The 20,442-nt window shown below is 49.4% G+C and overlaps 2 protein-coding genes across 7 annotated transcripts in view; one reads left to right on the forward strand and one right to left on the reverse strand.

Moving 5' to 3' along the window:
- Window positions 1–2,683, forward strand: part of ITPR3 (inositol 1,4,5-trisphosphate receptor type 3) — a 69,219-nt gene extending 66,536 nt beyond the window's left edge. For all 6 annotated transcript variants that reach the window (XM_038553760.1, XM_038553762.1, XM_038553756.1 and 3 more), the window contains exon 58: window positions 574–2,683. In XM_038553760.1, coding sequence (XP_038409688.1) covers window positions 574–642 — 69 coding nt within the window. In that variant the 3' untranslated portion in view covers window positions 643–2,683. The remainder of the gene's footprint in view (window positions 1–573) is intronic.
- UQCC2 (ubiquinol-cytochrome c reductase complex assembly factor 2) lies at window positions 2,462–15,977 on the reverse strand. Its single transcript, XM_038553763.1, has 4 exons — window positions 15,792–15,977; window positions 6,184–6,258; window positions 5,320–5,389; window positions 2,462–2,643 (listed from the first exon to the last, which is right to left on the reverse strand). The coding sequence occupies exons 1-4, from the start codon at window positions 15,927–15,929 to the stop codon at window positions 2,516–2,518; spliced, it is 411 nt and encodes a 136-aa protein (XP_038409691.1). The 5' UTR covers window positions 15,930–15,977; the 3' UTR covers window positions 2,462–2,515.
- Between the last annotated feature and the right edge of the window lie 4,465 nt (window positions 15,978–20,442).

The following is a 20,442-nucleotide window of genomic DNA, read 5'->3' on the forward strand; positions in this document are numbered from 1 at the left end:
GAGGGGAGGGTGCTGGGACCTTCACATTCTTTCCTTTCCTTCTTGGGTTTGGGGTGGAAGACAGGTTCGGTACGCTTTTCCCCCCGTGGAAAGCTAGACTGGGGTTCGCAGCCCCTGTAAGCACCCTGAAGGACATGGCCGAGTGGAGCCTTGGTGCTGTGTGAGGGGTCCTCCCCCTTGCCCACCCCTTACCCTAGAAGCTGCTAGGGAGGCTCTCTGAGGGGTTTACCAGTGACTGGGGAAGTCAAGGCATCCTTCCACTTGTCAAGACCTCCTCTTGCCTAGAACACCCTTCTTTCCAGCTGGCAGTGGCTAAGTGGCCTTAGGCAGTGCCTCGTTTAGGTGGGGGGGGGGGGGTTTCCCAGTTGCGCATCAGGGGTTTGCGATGCACCAATTAAGGACAAGGGTTTGGGGTTGACATCCTCCGTGTACCCTGGGGGCGGGGGGAGGGGGGCTTGGCCTGCTGCCAGTGCTGAACAGCAGCTGGGCCCAGTGGGCAAGAGGCTGGGCGGTGAGGTGGAGGGCGGGCGCTGGGCAGCCCGATCCGACCCGCAGGCCTCCGTCTAATCCTAGATGACGGAGCAGCGCAAACGCAGGCAACGCCTGGGCTTTGTGGATGTCCAGAACTGCATGAGCCGCTGAGAGCCACCCGAGGCCCCGACAGGGGATGGTCATCCCGGACAGTGTGACTGGAATACTGCCCTTCCCCATGGGTCGGGTGGCACCAGCCCACCAGCCTCGCAAGGCCCAGTGCCCACTCGGCCCCTGGCTTCCACCCTGCCGGACACCCCCAGGCCATCCCAGGCTCGGCCAGCACGGAGTGGGGAGCCACAGAGCCGGCAGTCCTGCCTAGAGCTGGAGAGACAACTAGACAGTCACTGGGACTCAGCTTACCCTAATGCCTTAGAGGAAGTCTCCGGAAGGACTGCTTTGTCCCTTAGAACAGTACCTGACATTCCTGTGTTCCTCCTCGGGGGTCATTAGGAGTGAGGTCACCTCTTTATTCTAAGCACTACATTTGCTCTCTGCCTGCCCGCCCCCCCCCCCGCCCCCGGGGGGAGGTGCAGTAATGCTGTTGTTGCTAGTGATCTTAGGGCTTCGTTATTTAACTTATTCGAGGGTGCCGTGTTCAACCCTGGCCGCGGCTGCAAGGCTCCCCGGGCCTCAGATCTGCTGTAGACTGCACAGAGACCTTACTGTCCAGGCCATCCCTCTGGCCCGGGCCCAGGTACACTGGTGACCTGAGGACAAAGAGCCTTGCTCCTGGGACCTGCCTCTTCCTAGTAGGCAGCTGAGAAGAGTTGTTGGCCTAGAGGACAGGGCAGGGGTGTGTTCGAGTGGCTGGTTTTTGACTGCTTGTTTGATCTCTTGGTGTAACATTTTACAAATCCTTTGGCCTGAGAACTAATATGGCAATTGCCTTAAATAAATTAATAGAACTCTAGTCCATTAGAAAGGGATGTGGTTTCCGACACTCCCCAGGGGCTGAGGGGCTTCATGTGGCACCCAGGCAGAGGACAGGTTCTGAGCCCTTGCCCCCTGGCCTCACCTCACCTTGGGCTCCTGGTAGATGCCCTGGGTGCATCCTGTCTCACAGCAATTCCTGGACAGAGCTGTACTGCACTGTAACTGGTTTGTATTTTATTGTATGTATTTCAAAGCATACTGAGGGGTACAGATGAGGCTAAGAACTCCCCTGCCCTTGTTCCCGAGGGGTGCTGTCAGCCCCTGCCCTACACCTTCTCTCAGCTCTATCCTTAACAGAAGAAAGCGCAGGTGGGGGACCAAACACTGAATACAGAGCTAAGGTTCCATAGTAAGGTGATCCCATGTGTGGCCCTGGCTCGGGGGCTCTTGTCCTGTGGCCTCCCACAGAAGCTGCTCAGAGTGCTGAAGCTGACTGCAACCCAAGGCCCCGCTTGGCCAAGGCCCATCCGAAGCCCTGCCCCAGCCTTTAAGCCAACCTGAAACAACCTGGTTTTCCTACAAGGTCAGGGGCAGGGGACTGAGCTGCATCTTCCTGAATCAGTGAGAATGAGGGCCAAGTGGGCTCTTCTCATCTCTGCCATCTTTCCCTTTGCAGCAGGATGCCTTCTTCAATATTTACTGCTATTTTTGGCTCTCCCCAGGAGCTCCTACAACAAAAGGGAGCCTGAGAATCTTGCCAGAAGCCAGCCAGACCCCCCAGCTGGCAGGTGGGGCTCCCGTGGCTGCTCAGGAAGCACCTTGCCCAGAGGTCCCTTCACCTTCCCTTCTCAGGCCCAGACAGAGGCCCTCATTTCCTCTCCTCTGAAGACTTCCCTACCTGACCAGTGGGCGGGGTGGATGCTCAATGGCCTCCCTTCTAAAGAAGGCAGAAGTTAAAAAGAAAAAAAAAAAAAAAAAAAGAAGGCAGAAGCTTCCTTTAGAGGCGCAGGGGCTTCCTTTTTGTGAAGGCTGGATAAGATTCCCAAACTGCGAGGATGGGGAAATCAGGACAGTTTTATTTATGATGGCAAGATACAAGACTCCACACTTAGGTGTGCGGGCGAGACAAGGACCGAGCCCAGGCCTTCTGCTTCTCCTCGGTATTCCTGGGGGCAAACTTCTCCTGCAGTTTCTTCCACATTCCTTTATTCATTTCCTTAAACTCTTCCAAAGTGTCTGTAATAGGGGAAGACAATAAATACATAAATAGACTGCGTTTTACAATTCGGTGATGTCAATTGGCCCCAGAGGCTTTTGCCATCCAGATATACCTTGATTTTCACACTGTGTGTTCCCGAGAGAGGGAGTGCGGCCCCAAGTTCTGATAAGCAAATCAGATGGGCTAAGAGAAAAATCACTGCTCGTATGGATGGGGCACTTGCATAGCAGGCACCATGCGAAGCACTCTGTACCTCTCGATGGCCAGTCTCTGCCCCCATCTAAGCTGGGGCCCCTGCTGCCTGGTTCTGCAGGAGCAGCAAAGAAATGGCACTGCCATGTCAGTGACACATCCTGCAGGCCCAGGGGCCCAGAGGCTTTCACTCAAAACTTGGCCTGTGTCACATAGACCTAACCGTCTCCACTTTGCAGATGTGCAAATGGAGGCAGAGGGAGGTGAGGTAATTTGCTCAGGTCGCACAGCTCAGAAGTGGTGGAGCAGGGTGGGGATGGGTGTGGGGGAACAGACCTGGGATGGGATCCCCACCAATCATTTCCTCACTGGGAAACAAATGATTTAACCCTGCTAGCCTCAGGTTCCTCATCTGGTGGAGATTGAAACTCCTGCCTCAAAAGTCGTGGACGGAAGGAAATAATAGAAGAATGTGTTGGCACCCGGCCTGCACTCAAGAAGAGGTGGCCAGCTTCATAGCTAAGAGGTGGCCAGCTTCATAGCTACAAAGGTGGCAGTACGCTGGCCCGCAAGACCCCACAAACGCAAACACACTCACAATCCATAGGCACCACAACCAGCTCTCTCAGTCTCAGCATTACTTACCTTTTGGGCCAGACAATCCTTTCTTGTGGGGCTGACATGATCATCGCAGGATGTTTAGCAGCAACGTGGCCTCTACCCACTAGATGTCAGTAGCAGCCCCCTACCCGGCCCCTAGCTGTGACATCTAAAAATGTCTCCAGACACTGTCACATGGCAATGTGGCAGTTTTGTCATACCCCCCACCCCCCAACCAGTGGAGAACCAGCAGTCTAAAGTCTCTCCAGGGCTAAAGTTCTACACTACCTAATTTTATCTGTATTTTAAATTTAGATTTTCACACAGTATTGTTTAAATTTCAGCCTGGATTTTCACGGGTTAACCAAACTTCTAGAGAAAAAAGAATAGCTTTTAGAACAAAAAGGCAACTTAGATTATCATCAGTGGCCTCTTGACTAAATTAGGACATACACTACTGCAGCCAGGAGCCCAACATCCCACCCTGAAACCTTCCCAGAAGTCCAGGTTTCCTCAGGGGCACAAAGTGGGATGCTGAGGGGCCCCATCCATGTGTAAGCCCTGAGGCCTCTTTCAGAGGCGCCCATGACCCCAAGCCCAGGTGAACACACTTGGGCCCCAGACTCGCCAGGCCCTCAAACACTGTATGGTGTGTAATCTTGCCTTGTCAGGGAAATAATCAGTAAGCCTATGCCACATAGTCACAACAAAATATGAGGCTTATCGTGAAAACAAATTATCAGCAAATTTCCTGGAGCTGAACTCCTGGCCAAAATAAGCTGCAGCACAGGGTGATAGTGGGGAGTCTGTTGCCCCCCCCAACTCACAGAGGGGTCCAGGCCCTGACAAAGGGGATGGAGGCCGGGATTCTGGAACTTATTTCCATTCTAGTTTCAAGCCCAAACTTTGTTCAAACCCTTTGGGACCCTCAAGAGTGACACAGGGCATCAATGCAGGTGGTTATGTGGGCCCAGAGATGGGAATAAATTTATGTATGTGTTTTAGAAAATTGTTGATAAAGTAATTCTGCTTGGCCAAAATATCTTTACCCCAGTTTTCCAGAGTACTGTAACAAAAAGAGGATCAGAGTTGACACCACCAGGTTTTACTTGTTCAGAGGGTAAGTGTTTTCTGGAAGGCCAAATCCCCAAAATTTAGTTGCTAAAAAGCTGCCAAAGGAATAGGAAAGAGAAATTTCCAGAGTACCGGAAGGCAAATGTTTCAGGGCTATGCCCTCCCAGAAAAGGTTAGCCTATTTTTGTATATGCTAGCCTTGGCAATACAAATCGTAATTTTCCAGAACTTGCCTACTTTAACCCAGGCTCCAACTGTCACTACCCCCATCTCTTCCTTTGGTGACAATGGAGATGGGGAAGTAAGGAGGGGATGTCTAGGCAGGGTATTTCCTTTCCTGTTAATTGAGGTCTGTCAACAACTCCCAAATGTACCTAGTTAAACCCATATCTAACCCACAAACCATGTCCCCTGGGTCAAAAAACTCTTTGACGATATCCCTGTACAAGTTTATTGAATACCTTTTTGTTTTAATTAAAACCCTCATTGTTTATAAAGCTCCCTTAGGACCATAAAAATAAAATTATTTTCCTTCCATCCTGATTTAAACTACTTCCATTTTGCAAATATGTATTCCCCTGTTCCTTGCTGCCCAGCCTTGAATTTAAAAGCTCTAAAGATGGATTTTCTTTTTTTAAATAAATGTCTTTGACCTTCTCCATATTCTATGGCCAAAAAGCATGCCCTGAAGCTTCAGAATTTCCTCTGGGCTATTCCACAAGACTTTCCATCAAGCAGAGCAGTCTTAATAGACAATTCCCCTTGGCTGCTCAAACTCAAAGAATCATTTGCAAACCAACCAGAAAGGGGCAGCAGGGCTTCAGTACCTGTGGACAGGATCAGCTTGTACTCTTCCACAGACAGGCCACTGAAGCTCGTGTCTCTGGGGCGAGGGTACTGGTCACATGGGGAGAGAGAACAGAGGAGGGATTACTTCTGCACACAACCTGAGACCTGACGAACCGGGAGAAGCCTTGCTCTCCTGGCACGGTTCACCAGTGGGCCTCTACAAACCAGAGACTGGCTAGAAGAGCAGCGCCACCTAGAGGTCAAAGACTTGGCCTTGCTTGAATGGACCCAAGAATCCTGCCTGTGTGATTCGTGTCTGGGTGTGGCCCACGATTCTGCACTTCTAACCAGCTCCCCAGGGATGCCCACACTGCTGCTCACAGACCCCACTTTGAGTTGTGAGGATTTAGAAGAAATCCCTTTTCCCTGCAGGCTAGGCATTTGGCTGTGTATATCTCTGGAGTTACTCAACATACTCCAGCTCGGGGAAAACCACATTAAATGGAATTTGACAGTAATCATGTCAGGGCTGAGGAAAAGCCCAGCTTTGTCTGACAGGACTTTCCCGAAGCATCCCTCTTTATCACAGTGTGGGGAAATGCCAGCTCCATCAGAGTAGATGGGAAAATATGGGTATGGTCCAACAGTTGTCAGATACACCCTGAGCATACAATGGTCTATAAAACACATGGCTTTAGTTCAAAACTATAAATAGCTTTTATTTAGGTGACCTAAAAGCCTCTACCAGGTGCCTCTGTTAGTTTGGTTGAAATTACTGGTTACATTTGAAAGTAGCAAAACCCCAATTCTTTACAAAGCACCGCAGAATCAGATTTTTACTTACTCTCACTGGTCCTTTCCAGTAGGAGGGCTGGGGTTATAAAAAAGACTGGCCCACTCACCTTGTGTTTGTAATAGTTTGAATGGAGTCTTGCTAAGCTCTCATACATCTGATCACAGGCCTCAGGTTCTGCAATCTGAAAAACAAAGAAACCCCCCCATGTGAGCAAACAAGCCCTGCCTCCCACAAGGAGGGTCTGTACTTCCAGGATGGACCCCACTTACATAAAGGCATTCAAATGAAGCAGGCCTGCAGCTTAGCACTAGCTTCTCCACTCTGTGGGGAGCAAACTTGGCCTACAGCTCCAGTTATTAGAAAGCTATTAGAAATCACCTTTTCATAATGGCTCCACCAGATCAACTCTCCAACCTTCAGAAAAACTCCATCAATCAACTGGCAAACAAACATCAGTTGAGCACCTGCATCAGGTACTCACAGTTGAGCAGCTGTGACCTGTGGACTACTACAACGGCTGCAGTGGAAGCCACCACAATGAAAATATAGTATCAGGAGGGTGAACCTTTTGGCGGTGTGGGCTGCAAGAAACCGGAGGGGGCATTCGTGTGCTCAGTGTAGGACACAAATGACACTAAGCTGGGTTCTGAAGGATGTACAGGAGTTGGGGAGCAGAAGGGAGAGTGCAGACCCTCCTGGTGGAGGGAGGGTATGAGCAAGCGGAGGCATGGATACTATCTCAGCTTTAGACCAGTCTGGCTGAGGGCCTGATGTGTAGGTAAGAGCCTGGGTGGGAGAAAGAGCAAGAGCTTTTTGAGTTAAACCTTCAATACAAAATGTATTAAATATTTTTTTATGAAAGGCAAAATAAATTGAGCTTTCATCTGTGGTGAGCCATTGCAATTTTACAAGGAAAGAAACATGACGAAGGCCGTGGTTTAAGATCAGATAGGTGAACTGAGGAGAATCCAGAGGAGAGTCCAATTAGGTCCTGCTAGAAAGGAGAGGCCCTGAACACTGATGCCATGAGAGTAGAGGAGGAGAAAACCAAGAGATAACCTGGTGCCCCTGCTGGAAATTGCAGGAAAGGTGGACACACACAGATGTGAGGTGGTTTTTCCCTGTTCATCTCTCTTTTTAGTTATCCCTTCCTTCTGCCCTTGCTATTATTTACCTACTATTCCTTACATGATTCTGCCAAGAATTCTGAAAGCTCCCCAGAAAAAAACAAAACAAAACCCTTTCTCTTTTATGTTTTTCCCCAGAATTCAAATGATGGATTTTCCAACTTAAATCCTTTCTTGAAGAAGGCAAAGCATAAATAAGTCAGCAGTTAAGTGTTTTAATAAGGCAGTTCTGCTTCTGCCTCTGTGCATGTGTCAAATGAGGTTCCCCACTTCAGAGCCAACAAAAAAAGACAATCTGTCATGTAGTTTCACTTGATCCATCCCTGGGTTCAGGCCACTCATCACGAGATTGCTCAGGTAGCCACATCAGAAAAGAGAGGATTCTGGGCTGAGGAGGTAGCCAGTGTTCGCTGAATAACAAAGGCATTACTTGGGTGGACTGGTGCTGTGGACTAAACAGAAAGAATGCATGGAAAAATATGAGACCAGGACTGGGTTCTGACCCCTGCAGGACAGCTTTTCTGGAGAGTGGGGTGTGGGTGGGGTGGGATGTGTGGGGGGATGTCCAGTTGGAACAGAATTCTGCAGCTGGCACTTTGGAGGAAAGCATTTTGAACATTATGGTTTCAGCAGAGCATGCAAAACTGCGAGCTAACACGGAAGCTAGGAGAACAGGGTACGAGACACAAAAGGAAAAAGAGAAGAATGCCAGCATCAAGGTTTAAATATCACGTCGGTTATCAAAAGAAAATCAAGCATTTTTATCTTCTGCTTGTGGCTTTTATTCTTGTGTAAACGAGTTCACTTACAAATTTAAAAATCACGGGCACCTGGGTGGCGCAGTTGGTTAAGCATCTGCCTTCAGCTCAGGTCATGATCTATCTCAGGGTCCTAGGATTGAGCCCTGCATCAGGTTCCCTGCTCGGCAGGGAGTCTGCTCTCCCCTTCCATCTGTCCCTTCCCCCCACTTGTACACATCCTTCCTCTCTCAAATAAATAAATAAATAAATAAATAAATAAATAATCTTAAAAAAAAATTTTTTTTTTTTTAAATCATGCATCCAGAACCTGCAGCGTGCTCGGCCTGCAGGTATGTGCAGGTCTCCATGGCTATGAAGAGCAGTGGAGTTGCACTGCCTGGCCTGGAATCTTGACTCTTTCACCTATCAGATACTGGATGCTGGGCAAATCACACTCTCCCCCTATCCCCCACACTTTAGAAAAAAACTGCCACATTTGCTTTATCACACTCCATCTCTATATACATATTTTCCCTTCTGATCCATTTGAAAGTTGAAGCGTGATGCTCCTTCATGCCATAATATTTCAGGATGTTTCCTAAGAACAAGGGCATTCTCTTATATAACGATGGTTCAGTGATCAAATTCAGGACACCTGACATTGATGCAACACTTTTATCTGGTTCATCATCCATATTCCAATTCTGTCAATTGTCTCAGTAATAATCCTTATAGGAAAAAAAATATTCTGTTGGCCTGGCATCACCCATGGCATTTATCTATCGTACATCTTTCTCCTTTCAGCTGGGACAATTCGCCAGTCTTTCTTTGTCTTTCAGGCACCGATATTTTTGAAGCACACCTGCCAACTTAACCTTTCTTTTAAAAGAATAGATAATAATAGTCCCTATTTCTGAGGGCAGTGCGAGGAAAAAATGAGGTAATGCCTGGACTGCTCTGAAGTTGGGGCCCAGAACACTATAAATATGAGTGATTCGCTTTTCTTAGTATTATTGGTAGTCAACAGTTGTAGCAGGCCTCCACCTCACAGACTATGAGGGGAAAGAGTAGAACCATTCAGGACAACCCTGGAGACAGGTGATTCTGGGGCAGGCGAATGAGGGGTGCTGTGGCCACTGGCCAGAGTAGACCTGCCAGCCAGAGGGTCATGGCTGAGGATGAGCAGCAGCTACCAGAGGGAAGTGGGGGCTCTCCAGGCACAGGGCCAGTTAAAGCACATGCCCAGGGAAGAGGCAATGAGATAATTCTGGGTGGATCAGTGTTGCTGGTGTGACCACCGGGCTGTGGCTAGGCATAGAAGTAACAAAGGTGTGGATAACTGCCCCATCTGATCATGCCACCGGCTCTGACCCTGTTGGTGGTCCCTGCGGCCACCAGGCACCCCAGTCAGCTCGGTGGGGATGAAACTCTGATCCTTGGGTCTCTGCCAAATAAGCAGTCAACTGTGGCACCTTTCTTACTCAATGGGTTGTTTGTCTGGACCTTCCCCCTCTACCACCATCTGACCACCTTCCCAACCGAGGTCTTAGGAAAGGCATTCACACCTGGGATTTGCCCTCCTCACAGCTCTGCTGGGCTCCCATCACTGCTGTCAGGCCAGCAAAACAACGTTTCTTGATCAAACCCCCAATCTGACCAGCTCCTCGCCCTTAGAAATCTTGTCCATGCAAATTCCCCTCCTGCTTCTCCTTTGACTTCTCTAACAGTGAGAATTTACCATGGGTCTACTCAGCTCAGCTACCTACTATACCCTCAAAAGGGTGAGCAGGTGTCCTCTTCCTTCCTTTTAGTATTAACGACACAGCCTCCTAGATATCTTACATGATGCCTGATGCTCCATTGACAATCCAAGAAGGAACCAAATGCCTAACAATAACCAATCACCAAAAAATCACCCAACTTCTTATTTGAGGTCAGAAGGTGTCTGTATGAGGCTGTAAGCACAGCTTGATGGAGGTGATGAGAACCACGCATGCCAACTTCTAGCCACTTGTTACTGCCAAAGGGCAGAACAGCCATGGCCAATTCTGGGTCCTGGGCACATCCAACCCCAAGTTCAGCAATGAAAACAGTCTCGTTTACCACTTAAAAAGGTATCAATAGAAATATCTATCTAATTCCAGAAACCTTGCCACACTCCTACATCCTACACTTTATTCAGACTCTGGCACAAACGTTTCTGAATTTTGAAATATACAGTTTTCCTGATGAAATGTACTGTGCACTTTTAGAAGTATTCTTATATACAAGCTTTAAATTACCTGATTTTGCATTCACACCTAATGAGATTATGGACATTTTAGGACTAATAGCAGCTCTGGGTTTGAAAAAAGGCAGCAGTGGGACATTATGAAAAATTCAGCTCTGCTCCTTAAATGTGAATAAAATAGATGTTCAACTGACATAGTGTCCTTTATGGCTCTATTTTTGCTCCTTTTGCATTTCCCCTGCTCAGTTGTCAGAAAATTTCTCTTTACCATATTAAACTTTTATACATACAAATCTACATCAGGGCCGCAGGCAATGATTTCCATTTTCAAAATTGAATTTTGGGTGGTGACTGCAATTGGTACACACAGCGGCCCTGATTCTAGTCACACAAAGGGACGCATAAGCACTTTTGGAAAAGGGTGTTGCATATTGCTTTGCTAATTAAGGTAGAGCTGGATTCGGGCCAGGAGGATCTATGAAAAAAGGTTTTCACGGCTGGGTAATGAACTTCTGGAGCCTCTTCCCTTCAATTCAATTGCAAATCTATTTCTTGAGCACCTACTATGCAGACTGCTCTGCTAGGGGCTGTGAGAGGACGTAAAGACTGGGCCTCGGCCTTGGAGAAACTGGCAATCAAGCTGAAGAGACAAGGAATGCACGCATTAAAAATCGAACATGGCCCTGGGGCAGCGTGTGATTGAGTGCTAGAGACACAGAAAATCAGGGGTGGGAGTCACCAGGCTTGACTAACAGGGCAGGTATGGCAGGGGTCTGGTTCCACTGCCGTGACAGTTCACAGAGTGAGGGGGAGCCAGAGTACCACACCGAGGAGAGGAGTACAGTGGCAAGGCTGGAGCTGGATGTGGCTGGGAGAACCCATGAAAAAGCAGAGGACAAAGGTGTTTTAGGTAAAGCAGGGTCTTAAGCGAGCCAAGGAGTGCTTCGAGGGCATGGGAAGGCAGCAAGTCTTGGCAAGCCTTGTGTGTTTGGGGGGATGGTGTCTTCAGAGCACTATATTCTCAAGGGTTAAGAACCACTTCTATGCTGGCCAATCTGGGAGGCAAGGAGAGGCCAGGGCACATGCTGGGGTGTGGTGAGGGGCAAAACACAGGCTGGCACCAAAGATCAGAGGACAGTGAAGGCCTCACAAACCTGCCTGCCACTTGTCCAGGAGGCAGAGGCAGACCCAGAGAGCTCTGTGCAAAGTGCACACCCACTGAAAGTGATCAATAATTTATCCCTCTAGGAGGAAGAGCACGTACATCTCTAAACAAGCACAGAAACTCACATCCCTTGGTCTGAACACTACCTTAACTCTCTCTGGCTCCACCTGGAACTCGGGGAAGAGAAAAGATGGAGTCGTCTGCATTCCCTCTCAGAGGACTCTCCTCACAACTCCTGTTTTGCAGTGGGTTCAATATTATAGCTAAAAATAGCATGATCTATCCTTAGGCCATCCTTAGGCCCACATGTGGGGGTGGGCACTGCTGAGATGGTATCACCGCCGCTGGCACAGGCCAGGCAGTTGTGGGGCTAGCTCCTTGCCACACTGAGGAAGGCCAAGGACCAGGGCTCTGCTGGATGACCGAGACAACAGGATTATATACAATCTTCACATACTCCCCCAGAGAACTGGAAACATCATTTACATCACTGCAAACCCAAGATACAGTTCAACTTTTTTCCAATGAGATTGGTATGATTTAACCCTGGCTATAATGCAAGAATTCTCTGGCTGGTGCGCAGTCAAGAATCTTTCAGGCGGTTGCTTGTGCACCTAGGGAACTCATTAGAAGGACTAGCCCCTTTCCCTGTACTTAAGCTAACAATTAGAGTTGTTTTGCCATCTTCCCCCACGTTGTGATTCTATTTATTAAAGCTCCTGGTGCTGCAGGGGACCTGTTTTCTTGAAGAAACTGTATTCAAAGGGGGGCAAAACCCATAACCATTAACTTTCAAAATACCGCACAAAAGGACAGAGGGTGTAAGAGGTGTTAAGTGTGTTCCTGCTTCCCACCATCACTTCCCTCTTGGTGGGTTCTGGGTGGACCGTGAGACTCCCCAAAGGGCAATCTCAAGTGGAATAAATGGGAGGCGGTGGTTTTTGTATTCTGCTTTCAAGTCTGAAAGACTGATTTGCTTTCTAGGGAGTCTGGCCCTTCTGCACTGGTGTCCTACCTGAGAGTCATCTTTCTTCCTATTTGTACTAGGGGGGGTCGCGGCTGGGGCAAAGAAAAGCGGGTGGGTAAACACAGGGTGATATTTGCTTTCAGCAAAACTGTCATTGGTTCAGAAAGGTTTGTACAGGAGGGAAAAGGAGTAGCTTGGGGTTCATGGATCAAGAGGACTTTCTAGCAAGAAACCACTTGGAGAAATGGCAGCTGAGGAAAGATCTGGCACCAAGGAGGCAACGCCAAATCAGGACCAGGTGTTGCTTACTTGGCTTGCCACTTACTCCCAGCGGACCCTAAGCTGGTTTCGGTTTCTGATTTTGTTTCCTTGTCTGTAAAATGGGAGTAAGTGATGGCCAACTTACTCAGCTGCACTAAGGATTAATTTAAATGAGAATATGCATGCAAAAGCATACGGAACACGTGTGCAGTGTTACTGTTCAGATGCAGGAAGCCAAGAGGCGGAGAGAACTGCCTGTCCCTCTCCTCTACGGGAACAAGGAGGCTCCCCCTCTGGTCTGGTCTTTCTGGCAACTGGCACAACCAAGGGCGAGTTCCCTAACCATCAGCCAACTGGTCTAATGCCTGCTGCTTGCTGCCAGCTTAATGAGGAGTCCACCAGAACCACCTTTCTTTCTCAAGGTTTATAAATGATCCGGGGGTGTCAGTGGGAGTGACTCACAGTGATGTTCTCAATTCTGGCAAGAGGGCTGCTCCCTCTAAAAAATATCACCAAGATTTACTAAGCCCAGAAGTATTCTCAGGTGACATTAGGATGAGGTACCATGACAGTGGTCCTGAGTAATGTGCTTGCTGCCATCATGATATGTTGGTTTGCTCTACTAGGGATACATTCATCAGTGGCTCCAGAACCATCAACAGAGCCAGGACTTGCATCTAAAACCATGACTCAAATCTGTGTGGGCCTTCAACTGATTAGAACTATTTCCCCAGCTGATGACAAAGGATGACAACTCCAAAAGAGAAAGCTCTACCCTCCTTTCCTGGATCCCCTTACACTAAGTCAAGTAGGTGAACATCACACTCTCTCACCTCCCCAAGGGCCCAACCACTGTCAGCTTTTCTGCTGGCTGCTTTCACCACTTGAATTTCAGTAAATTAAATTGCATGTCTACCTGACTATAAAATTTCTTGACGGTAAGGAGCAGACTGTCCCTCTTCTAGAGTTCCTGAGGTTCCCCACACACTCAAGCTCTCAAATGAATTCTCACCATCAGGACACAGAAATATTCCTTCTCACTCTTCACTGCTTCTCTCCATCTAATGCTACCACACCTGCAACTACATTCAAATGATTTTTGTCTCATGAGCCATAACAGATCATTTATTTAATCTATTCATCTAGGGACGCCTGGGTGGCTCAGCGGTTGAGCATCTGCCTTTGGCTCAGGGCGTGATTCCAGATCTGGGGATCATGTCCACATCAGGCTCCCTACAGAGGGCCTGCTTCTCCCTCTATGTCTCTGCCTCTCTGTGTCTCTCATGAATAGATAAATTTAAAAATCCTTAAAAATCTATCCAGATATTTACGGATTGTCTTTTATGCACCAAGAACTATGCTAGACTGGGCAGGGGCGGGGGGGGGGGGTGGGAGATAAACAGCACCTTCTCTACTCTCAGGAGGCTCACACTAAAAATATGTAGGGAGCAGTGCCCTACGAAGTCTAGGGTGTTTGCAGAGCTGGGATGAGATAGAATTCTTGCCTTCAAGATCTTTATATGTTGGGCCAGTGAAGACCCTTGTAAAAGATGTGTTGGCCGAGTGCCCCCACCAAGCTCTAAGCCAGACCCTTCATCCATGCCCTCCACCCAATCTGGAATCTGGTTTCACTGATGCCACTGGGCATGTTCTAACTCCTTGAGATGGGCTGGCTTGGCTCTTTGTTGGGCTAAGTTGCAAAACCAAACCAAACCAAACCAAACCATGTTCCTGCTTTGTTGTGGCCAAGTCTGGCAAAAAGTCCTTTCTTCAGGTCCTGTGTTTATCACATTTCCTATCTCTGACCTCTTGCCTGAGCCCCAGGCTCAAATATCCCACTGTCTACTTGACATTTCCACTTGGGAGGTAAGTCCACTTGGCATCTTGAATTTAATGTCTCACACTGAATTCAAGATGTTCTTCCCATACCCTACCTGCTCCTCATCTAGTCTTTCCCATCTCAGTAAACGGCACCTCCTCCCACCTGGTTGCTCAGGCCAAAAAAACATCTGGTGTTATTCTTTCTTGCCAGAATAGCCTTTTCTCTAGCCTCCTTGTTTCTCTCCTTGCCCCCATAATCCATTCACCACCCGCAACCAAGATGATTTTTTTAAAACAAATAAATTAGGTCGCGTTAGTCTTCACAACCCCTTCCCGGTGGCTTCTTGCTGGCCTTATGATAAAATCCAACTCCTAACCAGAGCCTAGAAGACCGCACTGCGCCTGGCTCTTGTCCTATGATTTCAACTCTTAGTAAACGAAAAAACCTTCCTTTTTGTTCCTTATCAGGCCAGTGTGCTTCCTACCTAGGACCTCTGGGTGGAATGCCCTTCCGACCAAGTATACAGTCAGCTCGTCCTCTTCCCTCGCGTCTCATCTCTGTGTCACCTCCTGAGCGAGGCCTTCTCTACCTCAATTAGTACTACCCTTTGATCATGCTATTCTGCTTTGCCAGCACGGTATTGATCTGGACTGACCTATGTCCACTTGCTTACTGTGTCCCAGAGGAGAATGTAAACTTCAACTTCAGGCGAACAGGCGCTTGTCTGTCTCCCAGCACCTAGCACAGTTCCCAGCACTCGGTGGGTGCTCAGTGAGTATGTGCTGTGTATGAATGAGGCCCAGAGCCGCTGTAGCACCAACCTGGAGGAGAGCAAGAACGCAGGTCGGCTACGCACACAGGGACAGGGGCTGAGGTCCCGAACCTGCCGCACCGGGCTCACCGGGGCGCAGGGAGCACACACGGGCTTAGCTGGGGCCCTGCAGAGGTCCTTGAGGTTTAGCTCGGTCACTGCACAACACTGCCAGGAAAGCACCGTGTCGGGGAAGCTAGAGGCCTGTGACTGTCGCCACCTGCGACCGCTGTGCGTCTCGACCCAGGCTGCACCCTGAATCATCTGGTGAAAGTTAAAAAATAGAGACCAAAGCCCCGCCCCCAGGGGCTCTGATTCCCGAAGGCTGAATGGTTCCGGACATCTAGATTTTTAAGGAGCTTCTTCAGGAATTCCAAGGGCAGCCAGACGAGAGCGCTGAGTAACAAAGCTGGGTCGCCGCCCTCCGCAGTTCCGGGGCGGGGGGTCCGCGCGCACGTGCGGCCAGGGAGGAAGGCGCGCGCATGCGCCGACCCCGCCGCTCTCCGCTCGTAGGCCCCGCCCGCGCCTCGTCCTTCCCGCCCCTCGCCCCAACCGCCGCCCCGCTGCGGGCGGACCCCACAGTCCGGTCACCTGGGTGTTCTCTCCCTCCCGAAAGGCCTGTGCTACCCGCTGCCGCAGGTAAGTGCCCAAGTCCCGGCCCCGTTTGCTCTCGTCCACTGGCCATTCCTCACAGAGCTTAAGGAAACGCCGGTAGCGGCTGGCCGCCATCTTGGGCCCCGCCTGCCTCCGCCCCTGAGGGAGGAGCCCGCGCAATAGGTGGCGCTTGCGCGCTTAGGCTCTCCGGCTTCCTGAGGAGGCGGGGCGGGAGGGAGGAACGAGCATGCGCGACTTCGCGGGCGCTCCGGGGCTCTCCGGATGGCGGCGCTGTTCTCCTGTCTCTGCGGTGGAGCTGGTTCAGTGCTCGTCCTCGAACTGGCCCCGCTCCCAGGGGCGGGTGAGACGCGGAGCACCCCCAGGGACAGGTTTGCTTCTCTTTTCAGTGACTGCACAGTCTAAAAAAAACTTCCTCCGAGACCTCTGCTGATTTGCATAAACGAATATATTTGCATGTAAATGCAGATTGTTATTCGATGAAGATGTGTGTGGACTTCATCCCGTAGCATGCTCGAGTTGTTGTTCGCCTCCGCTGCTCCCCTCTGCAGCTCCTGTGCTTGTCACTACGACTTGGCACTGCTCCGCAGCTCTCGTTCCTCTTTCCCCAGCCCCTGTTGGTACCCCTTTCGGAGTCCCCCCCCCCAACCCCCCATCGGGCACGTGTCCCTGGGAGGCGCAGATTTGCCAGCTTGAGCAAAGTCAGCTGGGTTGATTCAGCCTGGGAAACTTGTTTCACGAAGTCTTTTCTTATACATCTCCAGCTGCAGCATCATGTGGAATGTCATCATTTTTCTTTTCAAGCTACCCCCACCAGTTCCCTTAAGAAATCCGCAGCCCAGCTTTGCTGAGCCAGGCTCTTGTTTTCACTGTCTGCATTTAGCCAGGACCATCCCCTGCATGCAACACTCGCCTCCCCCAGGCCTCTTCCTTCTCACCCTCCTTCTATATAAAGGTAAATTCAGGAGACTCTTGCCTTCAAGGGGTAGACTGTTGAGTAGTGAACACACAACCCAAACACAGGTTCAAAGTGACAGGGGCTTTGATTGAAGTGTTAGGCAATGCTGCGGAGTTTGGAGGAAGAAATGCTACTTCTGGCTGTCAGGGGAGTAAGGGGAGAAAGATCAGAGGTGGCTTCTGGAGGAGATGGCATTTGGGCTGAACCTTGAAGGACGGTTAGGGTTTGAGTAAGTGGGAACAAGAGGTTGCTGAGCAGCAAGAGCCAGGCCTGGGGCAGGAATGAGAGGGAGGGGTTTAATTTGAGGAAAGATCAGTGGGTAGTTTTAACAGGAATGAGTCAGCTTTGAACTGTTCTGAAGGTCTTAAGAGTAAAGACCTATTGAATGAGAACCTCTGGGGACCTGGGGTGTGCACTGCCCACTTGAGGTAAGTGAGTTCAGGGAGGGCCTACCTGAGGCTAGGAGAGCTCAGGAGTGGAAAATGAAGCTTTCACGGGCACCCCCACCTCATTCCCAGTCCAGCAGTACCTCCCAGCCCTATCCTCCTCATCAGCTGTATTTATAGCCACATAGTTTTGATGGCTGCCATGAGGCCTAAAGGTCAAGGATTATATCTGTTTACTGTCAAGTTCTGGGTGCCTAGGGCTGTGCTGGGTACCTAGAGGTCTTGTCATTCTGCCTGAGGCCTGACCACAGCTGTGGCTCTGAAGACCACCTGGCTGGCTGACAGAGTCCCTAGGAGGCAGGGCCTGAGGTCCCTCTGTCTTCAGTGAGTGGAAGAGTAGCATTAGGTGGCAACAAATAGTTTTCACTCCGCTTGAGGCACAAGTGGATTGAGAGGTTGAGAACAACTAGACAGTTGAGTTCCAGAACAACTGGAACTCCTTCTCAGGCTCTCCTTTCCCTAGCACAATGTCTTCTAGAAGGGTTGTGGTTGTCCCTGGTTCAGACTGCCCTGCCCACCTCTCTCACCCGCTGGAGGCTTGTTTGTTTTGGTGATTCAGTAGTGAGGCCTTGGCGTCTTATAGACCCGAGTTGGAATGTGGGCTTGTTCATTGATTCATTCATTCATTCATTCATTCAGAACTATCTATGTAATCTGTGGAGGCCCAGGATGAGGTGAAAATATAAAATTCCTTGTTAAAATATTATTAAGAATTTCAAGACAGGGCGTCTGGGTGGCTCAGTGGGTTAAGTGTCTGCCTGGGCTCAGATCATGATCTCAGGGTCCTGGGATTGCACCCCACATCGGGCTCCCTGATCAGTGGGGAGCCTGCTTCTCCCCCCGGCTTGTGCTCATGCCCTTTCTCTCTTTCTCAAGTAAATAAATAAAATCTTACAAAAAAAAAAAAAAAGAAAGAAAGAAAGAAAGAATTTCAAGACAGTAACAGCCAAGCGTTAAACCAGTATGGGGCTTTTGGGCACTCAGGGCTCTGTGTGACCACACAGGTCACACACCCATGAAGCAGCCCTGGGCTCCTCCCCCATGGTAGACGAGACAGGCGAGGGCCTGATCCTGTGAGTTTTATATTTAAGTAGGTGGAGATGGACAACAACTGAACAGAACTATGATAACAATAATAATAGTACTTTTTTTTAAAAGATTTTATTTATTGATTCATGAAAGACACCGAGAGAGAGAGAGGCAGAGACACAGGCAGAAGGAGAAGCAGGCTCCATGCAGGGAGCCCAACGCGGGACTCGATCCCAGGTCTCCAGGATCATAACCTGGGCTGAAGGCAGCGCCAAACTGCTGGGCCATCGGGGCTGCCCAGAACTATGATAACAATACTAATAGTACTTTGTATGTGTTAAGTCGTTTAGCAAGTGAACAAGATAAGATTTGAGGCAGGGTGCTGGGTGCACAGTGATTGGGGCCAGGGTGGGTCTGAGTGGTCTAGGGGAGGGCTGTGTATGAGAGAGACCTGAGTGGCTTCCTAGCATGGGGGCAGCAGAAGCCTTCAGGGCAGCCAGCTTTGAGTGGGCTATTTAATCTCTCTGAGCTTTATTTTATTTTATTTTATTTCATTTTATTTTTTTAAAGATTTTATTTATTTATTCATGAGACACACACACACACACACACACACACACAGAGGCAGAGACACAGGCAGAGGGAGAAGCAGGCTCCATGCAGGGAGTCTGATGTGGGACTTGATCCTGGGTCTCAAGGATCAGGCCCTGGGCTGAAGGCGGTGCTAAACCGCTGGGCTATCCAGGCGGCCCTAATCTCTCTGAACTTTAGTTCTTCATCTTAAAATGGGAATTATAATGATAAAGTAACCCTTCTCTGGGTATTTGCTCTGTGTTTGGCACTGTCCTAATGCCTCATACAGTAGTGGCTCATTTAGTGTTTATGATGGCTCTCAGAGACAAGTACTGTTATTGTTCCAATTGTACAGAGGTGGAGACAGTACAGAGAGGATGAGAACTTGCCAAGGTCACCAGCTGGTAAGTGGCAGAACCTGGACTTGAACCCTGGCTGACTGAGTCCAGAGCCTACACACTCACCCCCTGTCAGGAGGCCCCTTCGGTGTTATCATGAACTGCATACATGGTGTCTTTTGGGACACGTGACAGGTTCCCAGGGGGCTCTAGGGCCCTCCAGCCTTGTTTTACCTGTGACCCCCACCTTCTGATGCCTGTGGGTGGTCAGAGCCAGAGTCTGGGCCCATTGGCTTGTCAGTCACCCAGCGCCATTCTGGACACATTAATAAGCCTTGCCTGGAATGGGACTTGGCAGTTCCAGTCCTCAGGGAGTTATGACCATTTTAACACCCACCTGCTGACTGTCACTCATTCCACAGTGAATGCCCCTGGCTCCTTGAAAACTCCCTCCCAGAGCTGTACCTCCCGACCCATTTGGAATGGGTATTTGGGCTCTGTGGAATCCTGGTTGCTTTTTATAGAAACAGACACCATGGGAGGGGAGGGGAGGGGAGGGGAGGGGAGGGGAGGGGAGGGGAGAAAGTAAGCACTGCTTCAGTTTTTCAAATTATAATGATCCTGGTAATTGAGACACCAAATTGCACATTTAAATCGCTTGAAAGTAAAAATATCGTTTTGTAATGCTGGTGTTAATAATGTAAACATTAAAAACGAATTAAACACTTAGCTGTATTGTGGAGCATAGTTGCCTGATTTTTCTTCTTTCAACTCTTTCAACTGGAGGAAACAATTGGCTACAATACCTAGATATGTTACCATAAAAAGTGGTCTGGACTTGCATGGAAGAGGTTAGTCAGTTAATGCCCCTGCATAAAGGTGAGCCAGAAGGGGCAGGCTGGTGGTATATTGCTGCCTTTCTCTGGAGGTGAGCTGCTTTTTAAGATTCACAGGTGTTGGGGCTCCTGGGTGGCTCCAGGGTGTGATCCTGGGGTCCCACATTGGGCTCCCTGCATGGAGCCTGCTTCTCCCTCTGCCTGTGTCTCTGCCTCTCTCTCTCTCTGTGTCTCTCATGAATAAATAAATAAATAAAATCTTAAAAAGAAGACTCACAGGTATTTAAGGTGTGCTGGGGTAGGCTAGTGGTGTCCTAAAGCACAGCCCAGTGAATGTACCCACAGTTCCTTGGCTCTGTGGGAAATCTGTCATCTGCCCTGGGCCCTGCCTCCCTTCACTCTGCTCTAGTTGAGGTCACCTCAGAGAGAGGCCTTCCCTGGCCCCCATTT

This window comes from Canis lupus, chromosome 12 (assembly GCF_011100685.1).
Source record: "Canis lupus familiaris isolate Mischka breed German Shepherd chromosome 12, alternate assembly UU_Cfam_GSD_1.0, whole genome shotgun sequence".
Classification (NCBI taxonomy): domain Eukaryota; kingdom Metazoa; phylum Chordata; class Mammalia; order Carnivora; family Canidae; genus Canis; species Canis lupus.

Coding starts and splice junctions, on each gene's coding strand:
- UQCC2 (XM_038553763.1), bottom strand. CDS start 15,929: ATGGCGGCCAGCCGCTACCGGCGTTTCCTTAAGCTCTGTGAGGAATGG. Junction 5,390..6,183: donor CAAACTATTACAAACACAAG/GTGAGTGGGCCA, acceptor CCATGTGACCAG/TACCCTCGCCCCAGAGACAC. Junction 2,644..5,319: donor CAAGCTGATCCTGTCCACAG/GTACTGAAGCCC, acceptor CCCCTATTACAG/ACACTTTGGAAGAGTTTAAG.